Below are 20,546 nucleotides of genomic sequence, written 5' to 3'. Positions count from 1 at the left end.
TACAAATAAACTCATGTCCCACCTCACAAACAGATGAACAACCATACCCTGCTTTTACCACCTGCCTGATGGACAGGAGACAGGAGAGCAGGCTGGTGACTCTATGGTGTTGTCCTGCCCCTAAATGTTGCAGGGGAATTGCACTTAGCAATGCTTGAGAAAAAGTTTAGCTGAGAAAAATACCTAATGTGTGCTGACCTCCAAAAAATTCTCCCCATCTGCACTGATTTTTTTTTTTTTTTTTAAAGCTTATCATAGTGGCCAGATGTCAGTTCAGCCAAATCCATAGGAATGCAGTAACAGATACCAGGACCTGGCCTAGGGCTGGCTTTGATCCAAAGGCTACTGAAATAAACAGGAGTGTTCCTGAGGAAGTTCACATGGGTTTTACACATCTTCATGCTGTTCTGCTAAATGCTGCTAAAAACCGAAGAATCATAAAATACCTCAAGTTATGGGAAGGGACCCCTAAGGATTGTGGAGCCCAACTCCCTGCTCCTCACAGGACTGCCTAAAACTAAACCATATGACCAAGAGCATCATCCAAATTTTCCTGAATACTGCTCTTGATCTCTGCACCCTAACAGAATTGTCCACTCAGCTTCAGTGGTGCTTGAGCTAACTTTGGTTGAATATTCTCTCCTGATTTTGGTTCCATTCAAATTTCACAGCCCCAAGAGTTCAGCTGAAATGCCAGTGCTAACACACTTGAATCTCACTTAATGCTGTGAATTATGGGATTTAAAGATGGCAGCGAGAACTAACCCAAACCCAGAACTGAATACAGGTATCATTAAGCAGAAAAAAACCAAGGAGATCAGATCAGATCCTTCCATGTTTAGGAAGTGGAGTCTTTGAGGCATCTCTACCAGCTTTCAGTTCAGAAGACATGCATTCTTTGCTTGATTTTCTCTCTTCTGTGACTATGAATAAAATCTGGATTTCTGTCTTAGCTGGAGGTGCCAACAGTGTCAGACATCTGCCTTTGGCCAGAGCTTGGGCTGACCCCGAGTCCCCTGTGAGTGCTGGCTGACTGCTCCTCTACCCCTGTGTATTTTTAGCTGTCTGGATGTTGCAAATCCATCACCTCCTTCGAATCACCAGAACCCCACATGCCCTCAATGAACTCTAATAATCTAGGCAGAAGCATACAGCTGAAGAGGAATATCATGGTGGGGGCCAAATTTCTATTCCCAAGATACATAACAAGTTTCAGAGGACTACAAATTAATTCCCTATAGTAAAACAGTAATTACTTTCCAGGTGAAATGAGTTTGTGAAGAGAGGGGCGTGAAAACAGCTTTGATGATGTTATGGATAGATAGAGTATAAATAGGGATTTAAATACGTGGGTATTCAGTCACACTTACAACACTTTCTATTCAGGGGTCTGAAGCTTCCCAAAACTACATTAGATAGGCAGATATTATTACAGATATTTTACAAACAGCTCTCTCTGTGGAGCACAGAGAGAGTAAATAATTTCTCCAAAATAGCGTAGTGAATTCAGAGAATTCCTCTGACTTCTTCCTCTGAAACCACTCAGGAAAAAAAACCACCTCCCTCCTAATACACTTCAGCCTTTTCTCATTTTCAGTAAGACTTGAGTGAAGAAAAAAAAAAAAAAGGAACATCCAGACAATCTTTTTAAAAGTTCTATTGCATATAACTCCCTTGAAAAATACAAAGGAGTGCTACTTACGCCATAACAATAACACTGAAATCCAGCCAGTTCCATGGATCCCGAAGGAAGGTGAATTCTGTCATGCAAAATCCTCTCGCCAATATTTTTATCAATGACTCAAAAGTGTAAATGCCAGTGAAAGTGTACCTGGAGGAGAGAGTGGCCAAAGAAGCAAGAGAATTAGCAAGCAGCAGACAGCTGGAACTGCAGGGGCACAGCTCTGGGGTTGCTCGTGTGAGTCACAGCTGCAGCACTGGGCTGTGCATGAGCAGCCTCGTGTGCAGACCAAGGAACAGGTAAGAAACAGCAGAGCACTCAGGACAATCTCAGAATGAAGATAATTTTCATCACGGGGTGTCCTTTGATGAATCCTCACTCGCTAAGTCAAGCATGGACTGCCGCTAAGCTGTGCTACAGGACTCTTGAACCCCTGCCATTTCCAGTGGAAGAGGAGCAGATTAGGGAATCATGGAATGGTGTGGGTGGGAAAGGACCTTAAAGCTCATTGTGACTAGGAAACCTTCCACTAGTCCAGGCTGGTCAGAGACTCATCCAACCTGCCTTGAACACTCCCAGGGATGTGAAGTCCACAACCTCTCTGGGCAACATTATGCCACACTCCTTGTTTCTCTAGTTGGAAGGAGGGTGGTTGCTCCATTCATACCCCTCATCTCTTCCTGCCCAAGACATTTTGGAGATTAAAAAAATGCCACCACTTGGTTTTATCAGCTAAAAAAGGTAATTGTGCTGCAACTTCCCTTGTGTTTCACTATCCATGGCAAATCGCACAAGCCTTGAGAATTAAACAACAAATTGCCCTCAGCGAAAAAGAACAGAAAAACTCCCACCTAACTACTCTGTGTAGTAACTTTGACCTGTCTGACAGTAAAGGAGACACAAGGCTGTTTTTTTCCCCTGGTAAATTAAGTTATTACCAACAGCCTCTTGACTGTGATGATCTGGGCTAGAACATAGATCTTCCCTTTTGTAATAAAGAAGACACTTGTAATAAAATTTAGCAAAATCTCTGTGGAGGACAGCAATGCCTCTGATTTATAGCTCTCAGATCTGTACTCACCCAGGGCTCTACCTGCCATCAGAGACAGAGTTCAGGGCATACAACAGCTCTTTTTTAATGCTGCTGCCCAAGACACCTAGCCCAATGGGACTGGGCATTCTAGGCCATATCTTGACAGAAGAAATAAATGTTTAGTGTCTTCCACTGGAATTCCCTACCCCTTTTCTCCAGATGAAGATGCAGATGACACCAAAGCCTATTAAAAAACCTCAAACACCTAAAATCCACTAAAACACAAATCTTAAAATCCTGACGTTACGGACTTTCACTGGAAACACTGGATTGAGTTTTCTGTTCAGTCCCTAAATATCAATTGGTGCCATCATACATAAAAAAAATTGTAACAGTTAAGATTCCTATTCTGTAAAAAATGGTGTAAGCCATTAAAGGTGGCAATATAAGGGAGAACATTATGCATAAAATATGTTTAGCTGTATTCTACTGATCTGCAACTGGGCACACACATAGATAGTAGCAAATCTCATGCCCTCCTGCCATCGTGTCACACAGTAGGGCTACTCACATGTGTTATAATCTCAGTGTGCTTCATGTTAAAATGGGGATTAGCAGGACAGTTTTGGTGCAGCAGTGGGCATTAAATGTGTCTCACAGCTCCTCTGTGACCATATACCTGAGCATTATCTTGTATCCAACTTTTTCACAGCTCCTATTTAGCTTTGCTCTGGTATTTCGAATATAGGTCACCCATGTGACAGTCTCTTTAAGCATGTGCATTCAGTAATACATGCAGAAAACACATGCAAAGAACTAAAAAAAATACTTAACAGTACATAAGCTCATTAAAATGATAAAGCACTTGTATTTATTCAGCATGTCAGATGGGTTTAATTGATTGTATAATCATCATCTAATTCTAAATGGATCGGGCAAAGTCCTCCAGCAACTCAACAGCTTCTTTAACAACAAAAGTCAGGTTTCTTAAAAAAAAATTTTTAGTGGGGGAAAGTTGAATTGATTTCTTTTTTTTTTCAAAATGGTAAGGAAAACGCTTTAAAGGAAGATCTAGGACAAATATTTGCACAAGGTTATTCTTCTATCCCCTGTGAGTCTCTGAAACAGCAGAACAAAATGGATTAAATGTATCTTCTCCAAATCCAATATTAATCAATTTGAATTACAGTTCATTGGGTTATTTTGCTCCTCCAAGTACTTGACTTTGATTTCATTCTAAGCACTTGAGGAGGAAAAGCTGAGAGATATGAGGGAACATGGGAGAACAGGGAACATGGAAGGAATTACTCCACGCTGCAGGAGTCCATCTGCACTTCTGCTCTATGTTTCTTGCATGCTCTGCTTGATGCACTGATAAAATCAACCACATTCTCCTGCTTGCAGAAGACACAGTAATACCACTTTTGATATTTCCCTCCAGAATGTTTGAATTCCCAGCTGTACACCAACTGACCAAATTCTGATGAGATCATCACATGGATGAGACATCTGTGATTTGGCAGAAAACATCATGGCAATGGTCATGAAAGTTTCCAACAGGAAAAGGACAACATCAGGGGAAAGGACAGCCACAGACATACTTGAGGGTACCACACTATACAGAAATACATGAAACATCCTGGGATTAGGATGTTATTGTGATGGGATGAAATATTTGGTTCAGTGCTGGCTATAATTAGTAATTTATGGCCTAGAAGATGGGTCCTGCATGATTTTATGGAACCTAAATAAGGGCGTTTTACTGTCTTTTCTTACAGCCCTGAGTAGACCAAACACCAGGCTATGAAGCAGCAGATGGCTGTGTTTATCATATGTCAGTCAAAAATAAAAAGTGTGTTCTGATTGGTTCAATGAGCCAAAATAATTGTTTAATGCACTGTAGGTTGATTAGCTTGTGCATCTGGTATCTGTTTCTAAAAGGAATATTTTAAAGCAACTTAAAGAAATGAAATGGGTTTTCATTTCATTGAAGCCCCTTAACCTCTTCTAAAATTAATTTAAAAAACCCCACCACCAACAAATAACCCCCTTCAAGCAAACTCTTGGCTATTTATCCTGAAGGCTTGTCAAGCTAAGAAGACAGAAATTCTCACAGAGGTGTTCCCAGATAATTTGATGCTCATAAAATATTCCTTCCAATGATTACAGGGGAACACTTCTCACACTGTACTCAGTCCAAACGAAACCTTTGCTTCCATTAAGTTTCAGATTGAGGATAGAAGTAAGTATGTTCAGGAGGTGTTCTCTGAAGTAATTCAACTTAAGCTCCATCAGCCTATTCTGATGTGTCCAACCATCACATCTCTTGCATGGGAACTGTGGAAGGCTGATCAGTTTCAAACAGGGTTGTCCTCTATGTGATTTCATCCAGATGTAGCATAAAAGGTGACTTTAGCAATAAGCCTAAGATTCATGGACTAAAAATTTTTAGTTTGCTTGCTAAGGGAGTTTTCATGGGCAGAAACAACTCCCTGGAAAAACATTTTGTGAGGGCAAATACCATGGTCAGTACTACTGGAAAGAAATTAGACAACAGCAAACAAGATGAAAATATGAACACAACAAATGGAAGAGGAAGGATGAGATGAGGATGGGATGGCTGTAAACCAGCAAGGATACTTACTCAACATATTTATTCCATACCGGCGTCTCTGATTGTGCCATGAACACACAATTAGTTAAAATAGTGCACATAATAAACATACTGAACAATGTAAATAAGAGAATTAAGGAAAACAATGCATTTGATACAAGACTTCATAAATTTTTGTCACTTCACACAAGATGTGACAACTCAATCACAATTTGCAAGTTGCTTCAAGAACTATAAGCATTTGTTTGCAAGTGTATAAGGAGACAAACAATTATATAAACATAGAAAAATGAGAGAACCTTCCCTGCTTTTTTTTTTCTTTTCCTACATTTTTTATATATACTTTATACAGTAAACAAATGTACTGACTCTGCAGTCTTTTGAAAACACAATACCCCAAATTTACAGCTGCGTTGGTCAGATGACATTGTGCATAGGTGCACAACTTTGTATGAAAAGAGGGATTAGTCTCATTTAAGTATCCACAGAAAAACCTGTGTCTGCAAATTCCCATTTCATTTTTCATCGTGAAACATTTCTCAGGCAGCAGGGGAAAGTTACAAATCTGGTCTTTCTAATCTCTTTAATGGGCTTGAGGTCTTGCTTTCAGTATAAAGTTTCACCAGAAGCAAGTATGAGTTTCAGAGCACTAATTGTAAGGCTTGGGCTGCAAACCTGCTAGGCAAATAGGCAGCCTTAGTCTGCAGAGCTCTCTGCCTCAGCTGAGGGACCAGATTCTCTATTTGGAGGCCAACACAAACCTCCCAAGTGCATAGTCCACACACTTTGCTGCTAAGCTGAAAGCATAAATATAAAAAGCACCCTAAATCAAATCCTGAAATTGAAAACAATTCACTGGATGGCTCTCCTAAAAGCACACGCCACTTCCTGTAAAAAAATTACAAAATATGATGGGATTCTCCCGCATCAATTTGGTCCCATGCAAATGGTGGAGTCTAACTAAAGAGTTTAAGTGTGTACAGAAGATAAGGCAAAGGAAAACAGCCCACAACTCAGTCAACAGGCAGTGACCCTTCCCAGGGAATATAAGTAACACCCAAATGTAAATTTCTTTTGCCTTTTCTTGGAAAAAAAAAAAGTTTGGTTTGGGTTTTTTTCACCTCTGTAGTTGATTCCATTTGTGTTATTTTTTGTCTGAGAATAGTAATTGAAGAATTTAGTTTCATGCCTATATCCTGAAATGTTTGCATGAAATTTATCCTTTTGCAGAGCCAAAATCTCTGCTGAATACAGAGTGGAATATTTTCCAATGGGCCACATAAGCAACTACAAGGTTAAATTGGTAGTAACCAACCTCTGGATCCCCCAGGGCCACCACAGAAAGCAGTAATTGAACTCACAGGGACTGCTCATCTCACAAACATTTTCCACTTCTGGGCCAACAGCTCCTACTGAAGGACTGGGAAGGATGTCTCATATCCAGCCACATTTGCTCACATCAGCTTCAGGTACATTTCTGTAAGTTCTGTCATTCTCGTTAAGATAATTGTTAAGTTGCAGCTAGCCTAGAAAACACTGGATTACTTTTTCAACTACAGTGAAATGCTATGGATGAAGCAGAGGAAACCAGAGTGATATCGTCAGACCATGTCAAACAAATAGCATATTTCAATTCCAAGCAAATACATTTCTCTATTGGAATTTAGGGTCACTGGTTTGATTTCTATATCCCTGTTTCCTCATTATATAAACTGAATCTAACAGCTTTCCCAGATGCTCACTTACAGGCAGGTCTCATCACCTCCTTATTCAAGAACCAAAGAGAACAAACCAGAGAACAGGTTGAAAATGTAAGGAGTCAGCTCTGAGACAACAAATACACTGTGTATTCAATCTGGGTTTCATGACCAAGCTGAAAACTACAAAGAACATAAAAGAATGAAACGCACCAAAGTTAGTGGTCTGTGTTAAATAAGAAAGAGAAAACAGAAATCCCCACAGAATGAAAATTAGTATTCCTACCTGAAATCTAATGCAATTGTTTGCATTAGACAAAATCCATGATGATGATCTACTCAGAAAGGACAAAGCAAAGAAGATAAAACTGAGATAAGCTATATTAGCAGCATTGTCCATTCCCTATCTTAGAACTGCTATTAAATCACATTTTCGAAAGCCTACAAACTAAATATACTAAGCTACTCATCAGGATCCTTTCTGCAATAAATTAAACCTATTGTTTCCAATTTGAGGGTACAGAATAGGCTTTGCAGAAACTGATTCTAAAAGTTATAAATTTTATCTCCTAGCACAAAGATATCGAGTCAAATGCAGCATACTTCTATTCTAGACTTCATTATGATAGATAATTGTTAATTAGCAGACTGAATATTAGAGGCTCTTTAGGTGATCATTGCCAAATTACATATACTGTGTGCAAGCAAAGGTTATTCCCAATGAATAGAATGTATAATTGGTGCTTCACAAGGTCTCATTTTGCCTTATGGAAAGTGTGCAAAATCAGGTGGGAGGAAAGCTGCAGGCAGAAAATATGAACAAAGATTGGAAATTCTGTAAGAAGATTATTTTTCTGATGCACCAGAATCTATAATTCTGGCACTAAGAAAGGTAGTTTTGGTCAAACCTCCAGCCTGGATCAGTGGTAAAGTGAGAGAAACTAGCTATAATACCTAGAAAAACTAGAAATAACAATTGCTACAGATTTTATACAGGCCAGCAAACTGCTTGGAGAAATTAAGGACACCACAGAATGGTCCTTGGCTTGCAGGCAAGAAGAACATAAGGCATCAGTGAAATGTTACCAGTGATTAAATCTCGTTAATAGGTGGAGATAGTTAATAAAGATGTTAGTAACAGCTAATAATGATGCAGAAGACAGAAAGTGGGATACAACCCTACACTCTCCATGTCCTCTGGGACAGAAATGGAGCAGGGCCACTTCTGGGCAGCCATGTGGGCCCTGGTCCTTTCATGAAGCCTCACAGACTGAGTAAGAGGAGAAACACCCAGAAGGGGCTTAAGGATAAGTTGTTAGCTGTCATACACATTACTAGGAGGCTGTGGAAGCTTTTTCTCTTGCAAGGGTGTATTTTTGAAAGACCAGACTTCTCAGGCTTGGCTGGATGAGCAGTGAACACACAGTCTATCCTGCCTGACATCTCAGAGGAAGAACTCCACATACAGCTACTTAACCAGGAAATGTGACCCCGACAGCTTCTTTAAAGGACGATTTTACTCTGTCCTCTCTATTCTGTTCCACTGTTGGCCTTCACAGTGCACTCAATGGATGAAAATTGAAATATGGCATCCACTAAAGAAGCTGCTTCAGATATTTACGTGACAGGGCACCATTTGCTAATGCTCCTTTTAGGGTTTTGCCCTGGGGAAAATAAAGATTGCTTGATTACAGTCACGCAAGACGATAGATCTGGTTCCCAGGTCCATGTCAAGCAGATTATTATCTGCTTGAGTACTTGTGGGTTTGGGCTCCTTTCTGCCTGCGATATTGACTGCCTGCTCAGCCAGTGGGCCTTTGTACTTCAGGTTGATACAAAAGGTCTCTATTGACAGAAAACAAATCAGTGCCTAATGCAGGAACTTCACTGCTTTGCTGGGACTGGAGCTGTTGTCTCCTGCCTGTGCCTGCCAAACACTGAGCTGTTGGATCTCTCGACATTATCAACACAAGGTGATAATTTGTGTCTTTCTGGAGCTAAATTTATATTTACATTGAGACCTGCCACTCCCAAAATTTTACACTTCTTATCAGACCATATTTCTTTCCTGACAGATCTTTTAAATGCTCTCCTCTGTGGTCTTTATCCTTGGAAGCAATGTGATAAGGATTTCTTGCTTATTTATCTTCTGGTTGACTGCTACCAAGGGCATGTGGCTCCTGTGCTACACATTCCTGTGACCTCTTGGCTTCACCAGCCAATGCAGAAAAAAGTGAGGAGAAGACAAAATAAGTTTCCAAACCTGGAGGCAATATTTTCAATTTCTTTCTAAGAAGCTCAGTTTTCAGATTCTTCCCTTAGCCATACCTGGGCAAATGCATTGACCTCAATTAACTCCAGCTAGGCTGTGCTGAGGTAGCTGTGCCTAAAAAACTTGGTTGGGCTCTAGGTATGCAGCAGCATGTGCTGCATTGTGTGCACATATAATCAGATCCACCAGGAAATCTCTCTGTAGAATTCTACCGTGTATTCTTAGTAACCATAATAATATCTTGGCTGATACCACATATTAATTTTTGCATAGAATTACTGCAATCAGAAGCTTCACCTGGTTTTCCTTTATAGAATATCTATATTATCACCTTATTTTTTTCACTGTATGGAGTGGGAATATGGTTTATTTCCCTATTTTTTCCTGAAATTTGATAATTAACCAATGTTTCTAAGATGCTACTTACTTAGTATTTATTAATTCTCTGTGGTGGACATGAGCATTGCAGATGAGGGATTTCCATCACTAAAACATCACAGAATGATCAGAGCAGCATGTGGACTTTGAATTATCATTCCCAGGTCTCCCATGTGCACCCTACAGAAAGCAGCCAAGTCATGAAAAAAGGTGTGTTTTTAGCAATGTTCACACAAAGCTGAGCATTTGGGTCAGTTTGGCCTTCCAGAGAGATGTGACTATGTCAGAATATAATGTTTCTGGGATTGTGTGAAAAAAACAAGCCAAAACAAACCATTGCAGTCTGTCTTGCATGACTTCAGAACCAGACCTACAGGAAATCAGGCATTGCCCTTCCATTGGAAGGTCCAGCAGGACAGCCTATGCTTTTTTTCCTAGTTGGATAGCATATCCCAATAAAGAAACTAGAAAAGAATCAACAAAACAATTTTTGAAATATTCTGTTTCAGGAGAAAAAAAAAAAATTCAGATCTGAGTCAGCTCAAAATCAAATTGTGTCTGCAGACAGTGTCACAGAGTTTTACCTCTGGGAGGGATTGCTGAAGTGCTTGGTAGAAAAGCTCTCCACCAGCGCAGATTTCCCTTGGTTCTCTTCCTTTCTAAGGTACTACACCCACTTTCCCTTCAGTAAAGATGATCAGTCCCTTCCCATCTCTTAATCCTGAGTAAACTCACCAGGCTCTCCAACACAGTTCACATTATGTGATGCCAGCAGCATGATACAGTCATTTCCATAGCTCACATAACAATATAAAATGAAACAAACCGAAAATCCAAGTGCATTTCTGCTTGTGCAGGCAAATTCAGCCAAAAGATTTAAAACAGCTTAATGAAATAAAATGGTTTCTGACTTCCATCCATCTGTGTTTAAAACCCATATAAAATACATGAGGAGGAAAATCAACAGAAAGGATATGAATGTACCAAAATTTTAATTGCTGCTCTTCTGATTGGATGGAAAGGACTAAGTATATACAAGGCAGGAGTGGCACTAAATCGAAAGATTGTCTTCCCTTTGTTCAGTACTATAAATGTCTGGAAAACAAAATAGAAAATGAGAACATTCAGTATTTGCACTTGAGCTCAGCTTTCCCAGCCCACATCCCACTGGGAAATTCCTGCCAGCATCCCATACTTTTTCCCCTCTCCCAAGACCCCCAAAATCCTTCTCACTTGGTGAGAAGTTTTGTCCAAGGCCTTCCCTACAGAGCTGTTGACTGTCCTGTTGTAATATCCCAAGCGGGTCTTCGACCCTTAGGAACATTCAGTATTTGCACTTGAGCTCAGCTTTCCCAGCCCACATCCCACTGGGAAATTCCTGCCAGCATCCCATACTTTTTCCCCTCTCCCAAGACCCCCAAAATCCTTCTCACTTGGTGAGAAGTTTTGTCCAAGGCCTTCCCTACAGAGCTGTTGACTGTCCTGTTGTAATATCCCAAGTGGGTCTTCAACCCTTAATGGGTCCTGTGCCATCACCTCCACCACGGGGCTGGGAAGAGAGCGGAATCACCTTTAAAAATAAAAATTACTTAGAGACTAAAATGTGGTGGAAGGACTTAAGTGGTGCTCTTCTTCCCAGGTGCTGGGGATCTCACTATGTTGTTAATCCACCTTCTCTACTTTGAATACTTTTTTGCTCTCAGTTTTGTCTCACCAAGTAAAATGTTGTAGGAGGCACAGTTCCACATCAGGATCTGACCCTGGCACTGAAGCACTCTCATTGTGCTCAGATTAATATGGACAAAGGAAAACAATTCTCTGAGCTATCTTAAACCCAAAACAAAGGCGGATTGGATGCTGACCCAATTTGCAGGGCTCCAAAGATGCTCCACCTTGCATAGAGGAAAAAATACTCACTCAGAGACAGAGTTGAGACACCCAATATATAAAATCTAAGCAATTCATCCACCTTGAGTCTAAAAACTTCATGGCACTAAAATTGCAAATCTATATCCTGTTGCTTATGCCCAGGGATAGCAGGCAAATTCAAAGGTAAATTAATTCTGGCCCTTCCAGGTAAGTGATCTATTTGTCTTTATCCATTTAACTTTCATTCTGTAGCTCTAGCACCTGCCTCTACACTGTTTTAATAGAAGTACCATTATGGTCATATTAATTCATTGTTTACAGGAAATAGCATAGCCCAAAATCAGGAACAGCAGTACCTGAAAAAACTGGAAGCTGCCTAAAAATACACTGGGCTTCCAAGCTTTATTTTGTCCTCTGTTTTTTGAAATGCTTGGAAAGGGGAACACACTGTAGTAAGCAACCAGCCCAGCTCAGCTGTCAACAGCCCTGTGACAGAAGCTGTTTGCACTGTTGTGGCTTTGGTCCAGCCTGCACGTGATCCCTCATCAGGTGATGCTCGCTTTGGGATGAAGTTCACCCTCTGCAAAGTGCCAGGACTGCACATGCTACTCACACCTCCCTTCAGCTCTATTTTGGTCATCTTAAATGGAGTTTTACTCTTCCTCAGCAGGACAGAACTGCTCCTCTCCAGAACAGTTGTGAAGGTGCCTCCTGCTCTTGTGCAGAGTGCTCACACAAGCCTCAAGTCACCCAGAAGCCCTTAACATTAAGGGGCCGAAGTGATAAACAACAGACCTGTGAAGAGTCACAGCTCAGGCAGAAGGCAAGATAGGGCAGATAAAAACCTCTGGCTTAAATTAACTCAGCTACTGCTCTGCTCGTTTCAGATATTGTATATTCATACTCAGGGTTATCTGAAAACACACAAGTTTAAATTATGCTTTTTATCCCTCTCTGCCCTCCTGCTTAGATGTTTTCTGGGAGCCCTGCTCATGCCAACATTCTGATCCTTAATCTGGGAAAGAAATACTTTTACTGGCTGTAGAAAGATAAAAACCAGAGTGCTCAAAGCAGTGGTCATGCTTTAGCAAAGGCAGAGGAGCAGGATGGACGGTTGGTGCTCACCTTATGATCATTGTAGAAAGGGTCGATGTCCTCCAAGGGCTCCCCAATGAGCTCTGGAGAAACAGTCCCATAGATATCGGGCAGCTTCTTGCAAGCTTGCAAATCAAACTGAGGCTGAGGTTTCTCTTCCTCGCCCAGCTGCTCTCTGTATTCCTGCTTGGCATTCCTCGCAAGCTTCTCCGCAATTCGCTTCTCGATCGCAGCCAAGGACTCGGGCGTGAACCGGTGGAAGCTGTTAGTACCCGGTGGTAACAAGAAGTCAGCCATCTTTTCATCCTGCTTTGTCTTTACTGGTCTTTACTCCTAGTAGTGGAAACAGCTGAAATAAAAAAGTTACCAAAAGTTAGTGGCACAAGAAACGCAAGAAGAACAAAGCCATCAGAATAAAAAAAAACCCAAATTCAACCCCCAAATAACTTGTTACATATTATCAGGAAACGCCTCATCTATTTTTATGTGGTGAATAGAACACCAAGGAAAACAAAAATGACTGAAACTGTAATTTCAATAAGGAACCACACATGATGAAAGCTAAACAGATTTTATGGATAGACTGTGGAATATTCTTCAGCTCTTCAGCCATTTGGGATCCTAAATCCAAACTAAGAAGTAACTTAGATCCACACAAGCTTAAGTTTCATTGAAAGCCACAGAGATTTGGATTCCTAATTCATTTTTGAAAATGCAGCTCTGGGAGTGGATGAACAATGTTCCTAAGATGACTGCAAGGCAGATTTAAATCAGCCGATGTCTGGCCACATGATGCAAAATCTAAAAATGCCCCAGCTGTTCTATTCCAAATTTAAAGAGTGAAGGGTCAAGTTTAGATTCTTAATTCCCATAAAAATTCTTCATAATCTCTGTCTTAGGCTTCTGCAACATAAATTTCATTTTCCTTTGGGATAGGAAATACCATCTTCAAGATATCTCTCAGGACTTTTGAGCATTTTCTTTTCCTCCACGCCCTGCAATCTGAAAGATGTTGGAAGTCCAAATGTGCCTGGAAAAGCTCTGGGACCTTCACAAGAGCATGCGAAGCCTCCAAGATGCTGAATAGCCACTGCTGCCAGTTCATCATCTGAAAACCAGGCTCCTTTCACCCAGCACCATTTTGAACATCCAGGAGTTGGACTCAATTATCCTTGTGCCTTCCAGCTCAGGTTATTCTTTTATTCTCCGATTCTAACCAAAACCTGTGAAGTTTGATCATCTTGTCCTGATGTTACTTCAATGTTAACACTTCCAGTCTCTGCCTGAATGAAAACAAGTAAGAATTGCCACATCTCTTCAACTCACATGAATAAAACCAAGCGTGAAAAGCACAGCTGAACAAAAAGCCTTTTTGTATCTGCACTAAACAACATGGATAGTTGTGAAAATTAATGTAAAACTACTGTTTGAAAAAGGATGAAGCTTATCCCTGTTCTAGTAGCCTGCACAAATCCATCCAAGTTCACTGAAGCCGTATTTTACAATTTAAAGTGACTTTAGAGGCATGTTTTTCCAGCGAGAGAAGCCCTCACTCCGCAACAATTAAAACTCATTTCACAGAAGAAACACAGACTTTGTATTTTTGCCACTACCAGGCCATTCATACTCAATCAGAATACACTCTGGTGACAAACAAAATAGTAGATTTTGAGGTGGGCTACCCTCTTTCATTCAGCAACGTGTGCAGGATCCCCTTCTTTGTTCAGCCACAACTGTTGTTTTCTGCTTTCACGTGGTATTTGTCTACTTACAATGGATAGTTCCAGATAGTTTGTGTCTATTAGGCTCTGTGATGACAGCATTTTTGTTAGCAAACAAGACTCTAACTGGACTCTGCGTGACAAATAGCATATTTATTGACTCAATTTCTCTGAGTAAAGGACGCTTTCAAATAACTACTGTTTCTCCTATTCTGACTTCATTTTAAAATGAATTCATTAAATTGTCATTGATCACAGTCTATCACACAGGAATGATTTACTGAAGCTTGTACATTATGTTCTGCACTAGTGCTGGTTTGAACAAGCAGGGCTAAAATGAATTATCCTTCCTGGAGTTTGGGGTATTCTGACATTCTTCTTTTGTTAGATCTATTCTCCTTATTCCTTTCCCCTCTCCCCTCCATGTCATTTGGTTTAGCCCCTTCCTCCTGAAAAACAGGAAATCAGAAGCTTTCCCACAAATCGAGTTTCTTACGCTCAACACTTTGTGACTCAGCACCAGTGCAAGCAAATAGAATTTCACTTTCTATAAATGACATCAGTACAGGTGGCCAGAGAATTCTCCAAGTTTTTTCGTCCTTCCCATTTTTGTTTCTCTAGAATGAAACCTGTCTCAGTGCTGAAGGGGACAACAAAAGCCTGATCGGTACTGCTGGAAGAGCACAGATGAGGTCTCTAAACCAGAGAGGAGAACATTGTGGGCTGCTAGTTGAGGTCCACATGATCATGAGCTCTGTGAAGGCAGTGAATGGGGAATGACTGTTTCCTTTTCCTAATCATATGAGTGGAGAAACTTCCAATGAAATCACAGAGCAGTGGCAAAAGGTCCATAAATGGTTTTAACACAAAGTTGCTGCCTCTGACGCCTTTTCCTGGTCTTAAAATCAAGAGTCACACACAGTTAGAAGGGGAAAAGGGATTTTATCTTGGTATTTATTTTAAGGATCCTTAGGTACACACTTCCAGGTCAAATGCACCGAAATGCACCCTGCAATGCCCACCCCCAAAAGATCGGGTATAACATTATAGGTGTTATTAATTATCATATCTATCAAAGATTCCCCAATGAGAGGCTCAAGTGAGCCCCCTTCCCCAAGGAGCCTTCCCCTGGATGGTTCTATCTCAGTTTACAGAATGTGTTCTGGAGAGGACCTTGGGGTCTGGGGCACACTGATCCCTAGCTACAAAGCTTCTAAAATGTTGAGTCTCTCAGCTTGACAAACAAGTCCAAGAATGTAGGCAAAAAGCACTAAGAATACAGAAGTTGTAAAAAAGGTATAACAGGGGTATGAAAGAAAAGGGAAAAAAATCTTCATGGCATCACCTCTGACTCAGGAACCTGGGTTCAAGCAAGAAAGGCTACTTATGCTTGTCCTATTTTAACATTCTTCCCAGGCTACCAGTCCAAAGAAACTCATCCTCTGCTGTTGTGTGCTTTGTCCTTACAGTCTCAGACTTCCTTAAAGACTACCAAGAGAAGCCATTCTGTCAACAGAACTACTCAGTTTTCTTTAAAAAAGAGAAACAAAAGAAGGATAGGGGATGGTGAGGGAGATAAAATAGCCCAAAAAACCTAATCAGCATCAGAGGTTTTAATTCTTTTTTCTAATGGGAATAATTTTTGCTTAAAGCTCTCTCTTATTACAAAACTGAATCAAATTCAAACTGGTCAAAACCAGACCTTTTCAATTTTATCTACAAATTCCAGAAAGGTAGCTGCCTAGAAAGAACTGGAAAATCCTACACAAATTTCATTAGTGCTTTTGCTAGTCATCTATTTAATTTTTCTTTTTAAAAAAGTATGTTTCAGCACTCTTACAATTGATAATTCATGACATTTTTTGTCTTCATATTGTATATACGCTAAAGTTCCACATTTTAATATATATATATTTAGCACAATTCTTTTTCAATTTCATATGCTTTCAGGAAATGGACAAGATAATTTCATGGGTCCCTTCTATGTCTAATTTCTTTTAATCTGTGAATTGCAAACATTGCTACAAATAGCCAGGGTTAGCCCAGATGTTTCTTAAAAGGGTAAGAAAGCACCGCAAGTTAAAAAGGGAAATCATCAATGACTGAATCAAAGAGCTGGAATGCCTTTTCTTAAGAGATAATAGCTGTTGTGACTCACGTTTTTACAATATGAGCCTGGATTTTTCCATTCCTCACAGGCATATTTTTGCAGTACAAGGCTTCAAACACATTGTTTCTGTGATATCACCATGCACAGAGTGAAAATTTCCCTCTTGCTTTTTCAGTTAGCATCGGTTGTTGTTGATAAACCGCGCTGGTTATGTAAACAAAACATGCATATGAAAATAAAGCCCTAAGATGAATTCTTTCTTCAGCGTGGCAAGAAGTGAGAGCAGTACAAACAAATTAGGTATTGCTAGCACCTGTGTTTATTCAGAAAGATAAATGCTGTTTTCCATTGCAGTTTCAGCCTCGCTGTCATGGGCTTCAGCCATTCCAGTTCAAAAAATCTTTCAGGTTCTCAGAACATCACTTGCATGTCCTGCAGATCTCCCTGTTGTATCAAGGACTCACTTGTTTGTATTTCAGACACTTGGCAGTGGTAATAAAGGAACCAAACTGGAAGACCAACGTTGTGAAAGTGTCTTTAACAGACATGCTCATCTTGAGTAGAACTCTACTCATTTACCTCTTAGTCATTTCCATGATGGCACTCAGAAAGCTACTACCAAACGTGGGCTGGGGACAGGGACGTTCCCACTGCAATTCTGCTAGTCCAAAATCTTATAAAATATTAATCTAGAGCCCTAAATTCTCCTTTTCTTTAAGAAATGTTTGTGACTAAATAAAGATTTTGTGTTCCTAGCTGCTGTGGTAAAAAGAACAGTAATGTGGATGGATTTCTTTTCAATGTTTGAGACTACATGGAGCACAGTCATCCTTCCCCCCCACACACTCCTTTTCCACATAATCTCTTTGGCATTTTCCTTTGACCTGCAGAGCACAGAAAAACATGAGAATAATAGGCTAGGGAAATAAAGAACAGAGCAATGACACATCTAATTTAACGTCATTGATTAACAAATTCATACACGTACATTTACACATAAACACAAACATTTAATCATATTTAAAAATACTATAAGTTGATATGGGGTTGCATGGAAGTTTTATTCCAACCATGAAGTAATGGCTTCATGGAGAACTCCTGCTTTTAATTCAGATCAAATAAAGTCTTTCTGTAAAAAGACCAAGAAGCTAAGAGAGCCTAGGTGACTGAGACACACTTCATAATTTTACTGACAACAAACAAATAAACAAACAGCCTTTTGAGACTTAATCCACTTACATTTATACCACAGTTCACATTCCACAGTGAGGAGGTGTCATGGGAAATTCTCTTTTAACTGAAAAATTTCTGTTTCTGTTAGCACACACTTTGAGGGCTTGTGTGCTCACATCAAGACAGTCCTTGAAATTTTACACAACACACTCGTTACTCCTGCTTAAGCTGATATCTGGTTTGTTTCTTTTTTCTCCAACAGACATCATTTTTTCAAGACCACAAACAATGGTTGTTTTCATAGTACATGTTCTTAACACATATAATCAGCCACATCTTCAGCTGCCATAAATCAGCACAGCTCTGCCCAAGGAAGTCACACCTGGGTAATGGATCTTTTAGGACCAGGAATCTTTGTCTAGAAATGCTTTCTTTAAAAAGAGCACCTTCACACCAGAGCATGAACACCAGAGAGTGTGTAATTGAGGTATTAAACTAATGGCCCAGAAGGTAACCAAGCTTGCAGGGAGCTGGAAAACCCCGAGCTTTTTGCACCCTGTGAAGGCAATCTGCAAATGCTTGCTCATCCAGAAACATCTTGTTGGGTGAGCTCCAAGGTGAAGGTGCAAAAAGGGGTGCTGGAGAATCCAGTGCCTGGTGGAGACCAGGCAGGCTCCCGTGGCTGGTCTGCAGGGGAAAACTTTTGTATTCCACAAAAATCTGATGGGAATGGCTGAAATGTTTAGCTCTTGATGTTCTCCCAGGCAAAGCACAGTGCTGAAACCTGCCCAAGCTGACACAGGAGGAGATGTGAGCCAGAGCTCCTCTTGCTGCCCGTGTCACAAGGCAAACCTGCAGGTTGATATGACATTGCATAACACATTTCCCAAAACAGGCCCTGCTGTTCACCATGGATGCTGATCAGGGGCAGAAATAAACATGTAAGAGAACTCATTGCATTCACATAGTTGGGAAAAAACAAAACCAAAACAGCACAAAACGTCCAAAACAAAACTTCAGAGTCACAGACCCACAAGCCTTTCATCACAACCAGCTCTGCCTACTCAGTATCTTCTTTTAAATCCAGTTTAATGAGTTTTGCTGGCTCCTCACTCATCAGAATCATGGCACTCTGACATTGCCAATGACTTATTGAAAAAATAAAGTCTTCAGAAAGCCAACATGTGCTAAAAGGAAATGAATTCAGAAGATTTCATCCCGATATTGAAAGGGTATCTGGGGATGACAAATGTTATGCCAAGAATTAAATGCTGGCACTAAGTCTTCTCTTATGATAAAATATATATTTTTAGTGAGCTAAAAATATTCTGCTTTCTTTGCAGGTGTTTTTATTTCAAATTATGCTGCAACCAAATGACATAAATAAGCAAGAGGGAAGCACCACATCATAGTTACCAATGCACATCTCTATATTTTGCTGAGAATTAAAATTCCTTGCACCCAACAGGTTTTCATGTCTATTTTAATTAACTAGAAATTGACCTCAGAGTTATTTTACTATAAGCTACACAGCCTTCAGATCCAGGGAAAGATTTCTCCTTTGCTACTCTGAACCAACAGAGCTTGGAAAGAGCCACCAAGAAAGAGGAACATTTTCAGCTCAGGATGCAGTCACTGGCTTTTGAACAAGAAAGAAGAAATCCACAGGAGAACTCCATGTTGTGCCAAACATAATATGCAGTGCTAACACTGTAAGGTGCTTTGAATGCTCACATGAATAAAAGATATCAAATCTGGTCCATTTTATTCACAGAGTGTTTTGTAAAGACATAAGGATATAGGAAGCTGTAAAACAGCTATTAAAATATATTCTTGTACTGTTATGGGATGGCTGCCACAGAAAGAAGGCAGATTTAGGCTAGACAGAAAAGTCTTGGCTGCATGCTCCTAGGGAAGAAGGAGCCACGTCCGGAAAGCTGCCTGATGTATCACCACAGTTATAGGTAAGGCTTTCCTGATCCCCTCCCATCTAACTTACGGAGACACATTTCATCAGCAGAAAACAAACAGACTCAAAAAAGCCAATCATCAGAACTGACATGTTTACATTAAGAGAGATGGATGAAACTCTGTAAGCAAAGCCAGGGCCTCTTTCACAATGGTAGCACTGAATTAAGAGACGAACATGACACAACAACTAAACTTCATTTTTAATAGTGAATAGAGCGATTTAGGTTTTCCTTCTTTCATGTGACAGCAACAAAAAGAGGCTGAGGTGAAGGGTCAAGAAAAAAACTGGATGTGAAAGGCTGGGGGAGACAGACCCAAATCACACAAAGTTAAGCTGTGGGAAGTGGCAGGTCCCCCTCCTGCATCTGGCTGATACGAGGTGAAAAAACAGGTCCTGCCAGTCTGCAATAGCACTTCACTCCATAATCACTTCCTTCACTGAACTCCACCTTATCCATACTCCTGCAACATACCCAGCTTCCCATCCTTCTCCATCCACCTCTATCCCTTTCCTATGCCTTAGCTAAGAAAATTCTCCTATCCTCCCACCTACTTTATTCCAAGCAAACATAACCTTTGCACAAACATGTCCTTGCCCACAGCGATAACTCTCAAGTGACATTCACACCAATTCTGGGAGATTTTGTCACTAGTACTTTATTCTCCTCTTTGTCCCATGCAAAGCATCTCTGTCTATGATGGCAGGTGCCCCTGGACAAGGATGGAGGCTCTCTGTCTGAGGTTTTTGGATAGTGTTTGGTGTTAATGGAGCCCCAGCTACCGGCAAGCATTTTCACTGCTTTTGCAACAAAATACAAAGGAGAAAAAAAATAAAAAGGCACAGATTTAGAAGTGCACTGGCAAAATTATCTTTCCTGGTAATGGTGATAGATTCAGGAAGGATAACAGGGAATCTACCAGGAAGTTGATGC

The 20,546-nt window shown here is 40.4% G+C and overlaps 1 protein-coding gene across 1 annotated transcript in view; it reads right to left on the bottom strand.

The window, feature by feature from the left end:
- LOC103623944 (sodium channel protein type 5 subunit alpha-like) overlaps positions 1 to 20,546 on the bottom strand; it is a 215,327-nt gene that overhangs the window by 161,707 nt on the left and 33,074 nt on the right. Inside the window, 4 exon segments of the mRNA XM_017746784.1 lie at positions 1,703 to 1,831; positions 5,359 to 5,448; positions 10,652 to 10,770; positions 12,670 to 12,988. Coding sequence (XP_017602273.1) covers positions 1,703 to 1,831; positions 5,359 to 5,448; positions 10,652 to 10,770; positions 12,670 to 12,936 — 605 coding nt within the window. The 5' untranslated portion in view covers positions 12,937 to 12,988.

Source organism: Corvus brachyrhynchos, unplaced genomic scaffold, assembly GCF_000691975.1.
Source record: "Corvus brachyrhynchos isolate BGI_N302 unplaced genomic scaffold, ASM69197v1 scaffold18, whole genome shotgun sequence".
Lineage (NCBI taxonomy): Eukaryota > Metazoa > Chordata > Aves > Passeriformes > Corvidae > Corvus > Corvus brachyrhynchos.
Note: the sequence above shows the minus strand (reverse complement) of the source record. Positions and strands in the feature narration are given on the sequence as shown.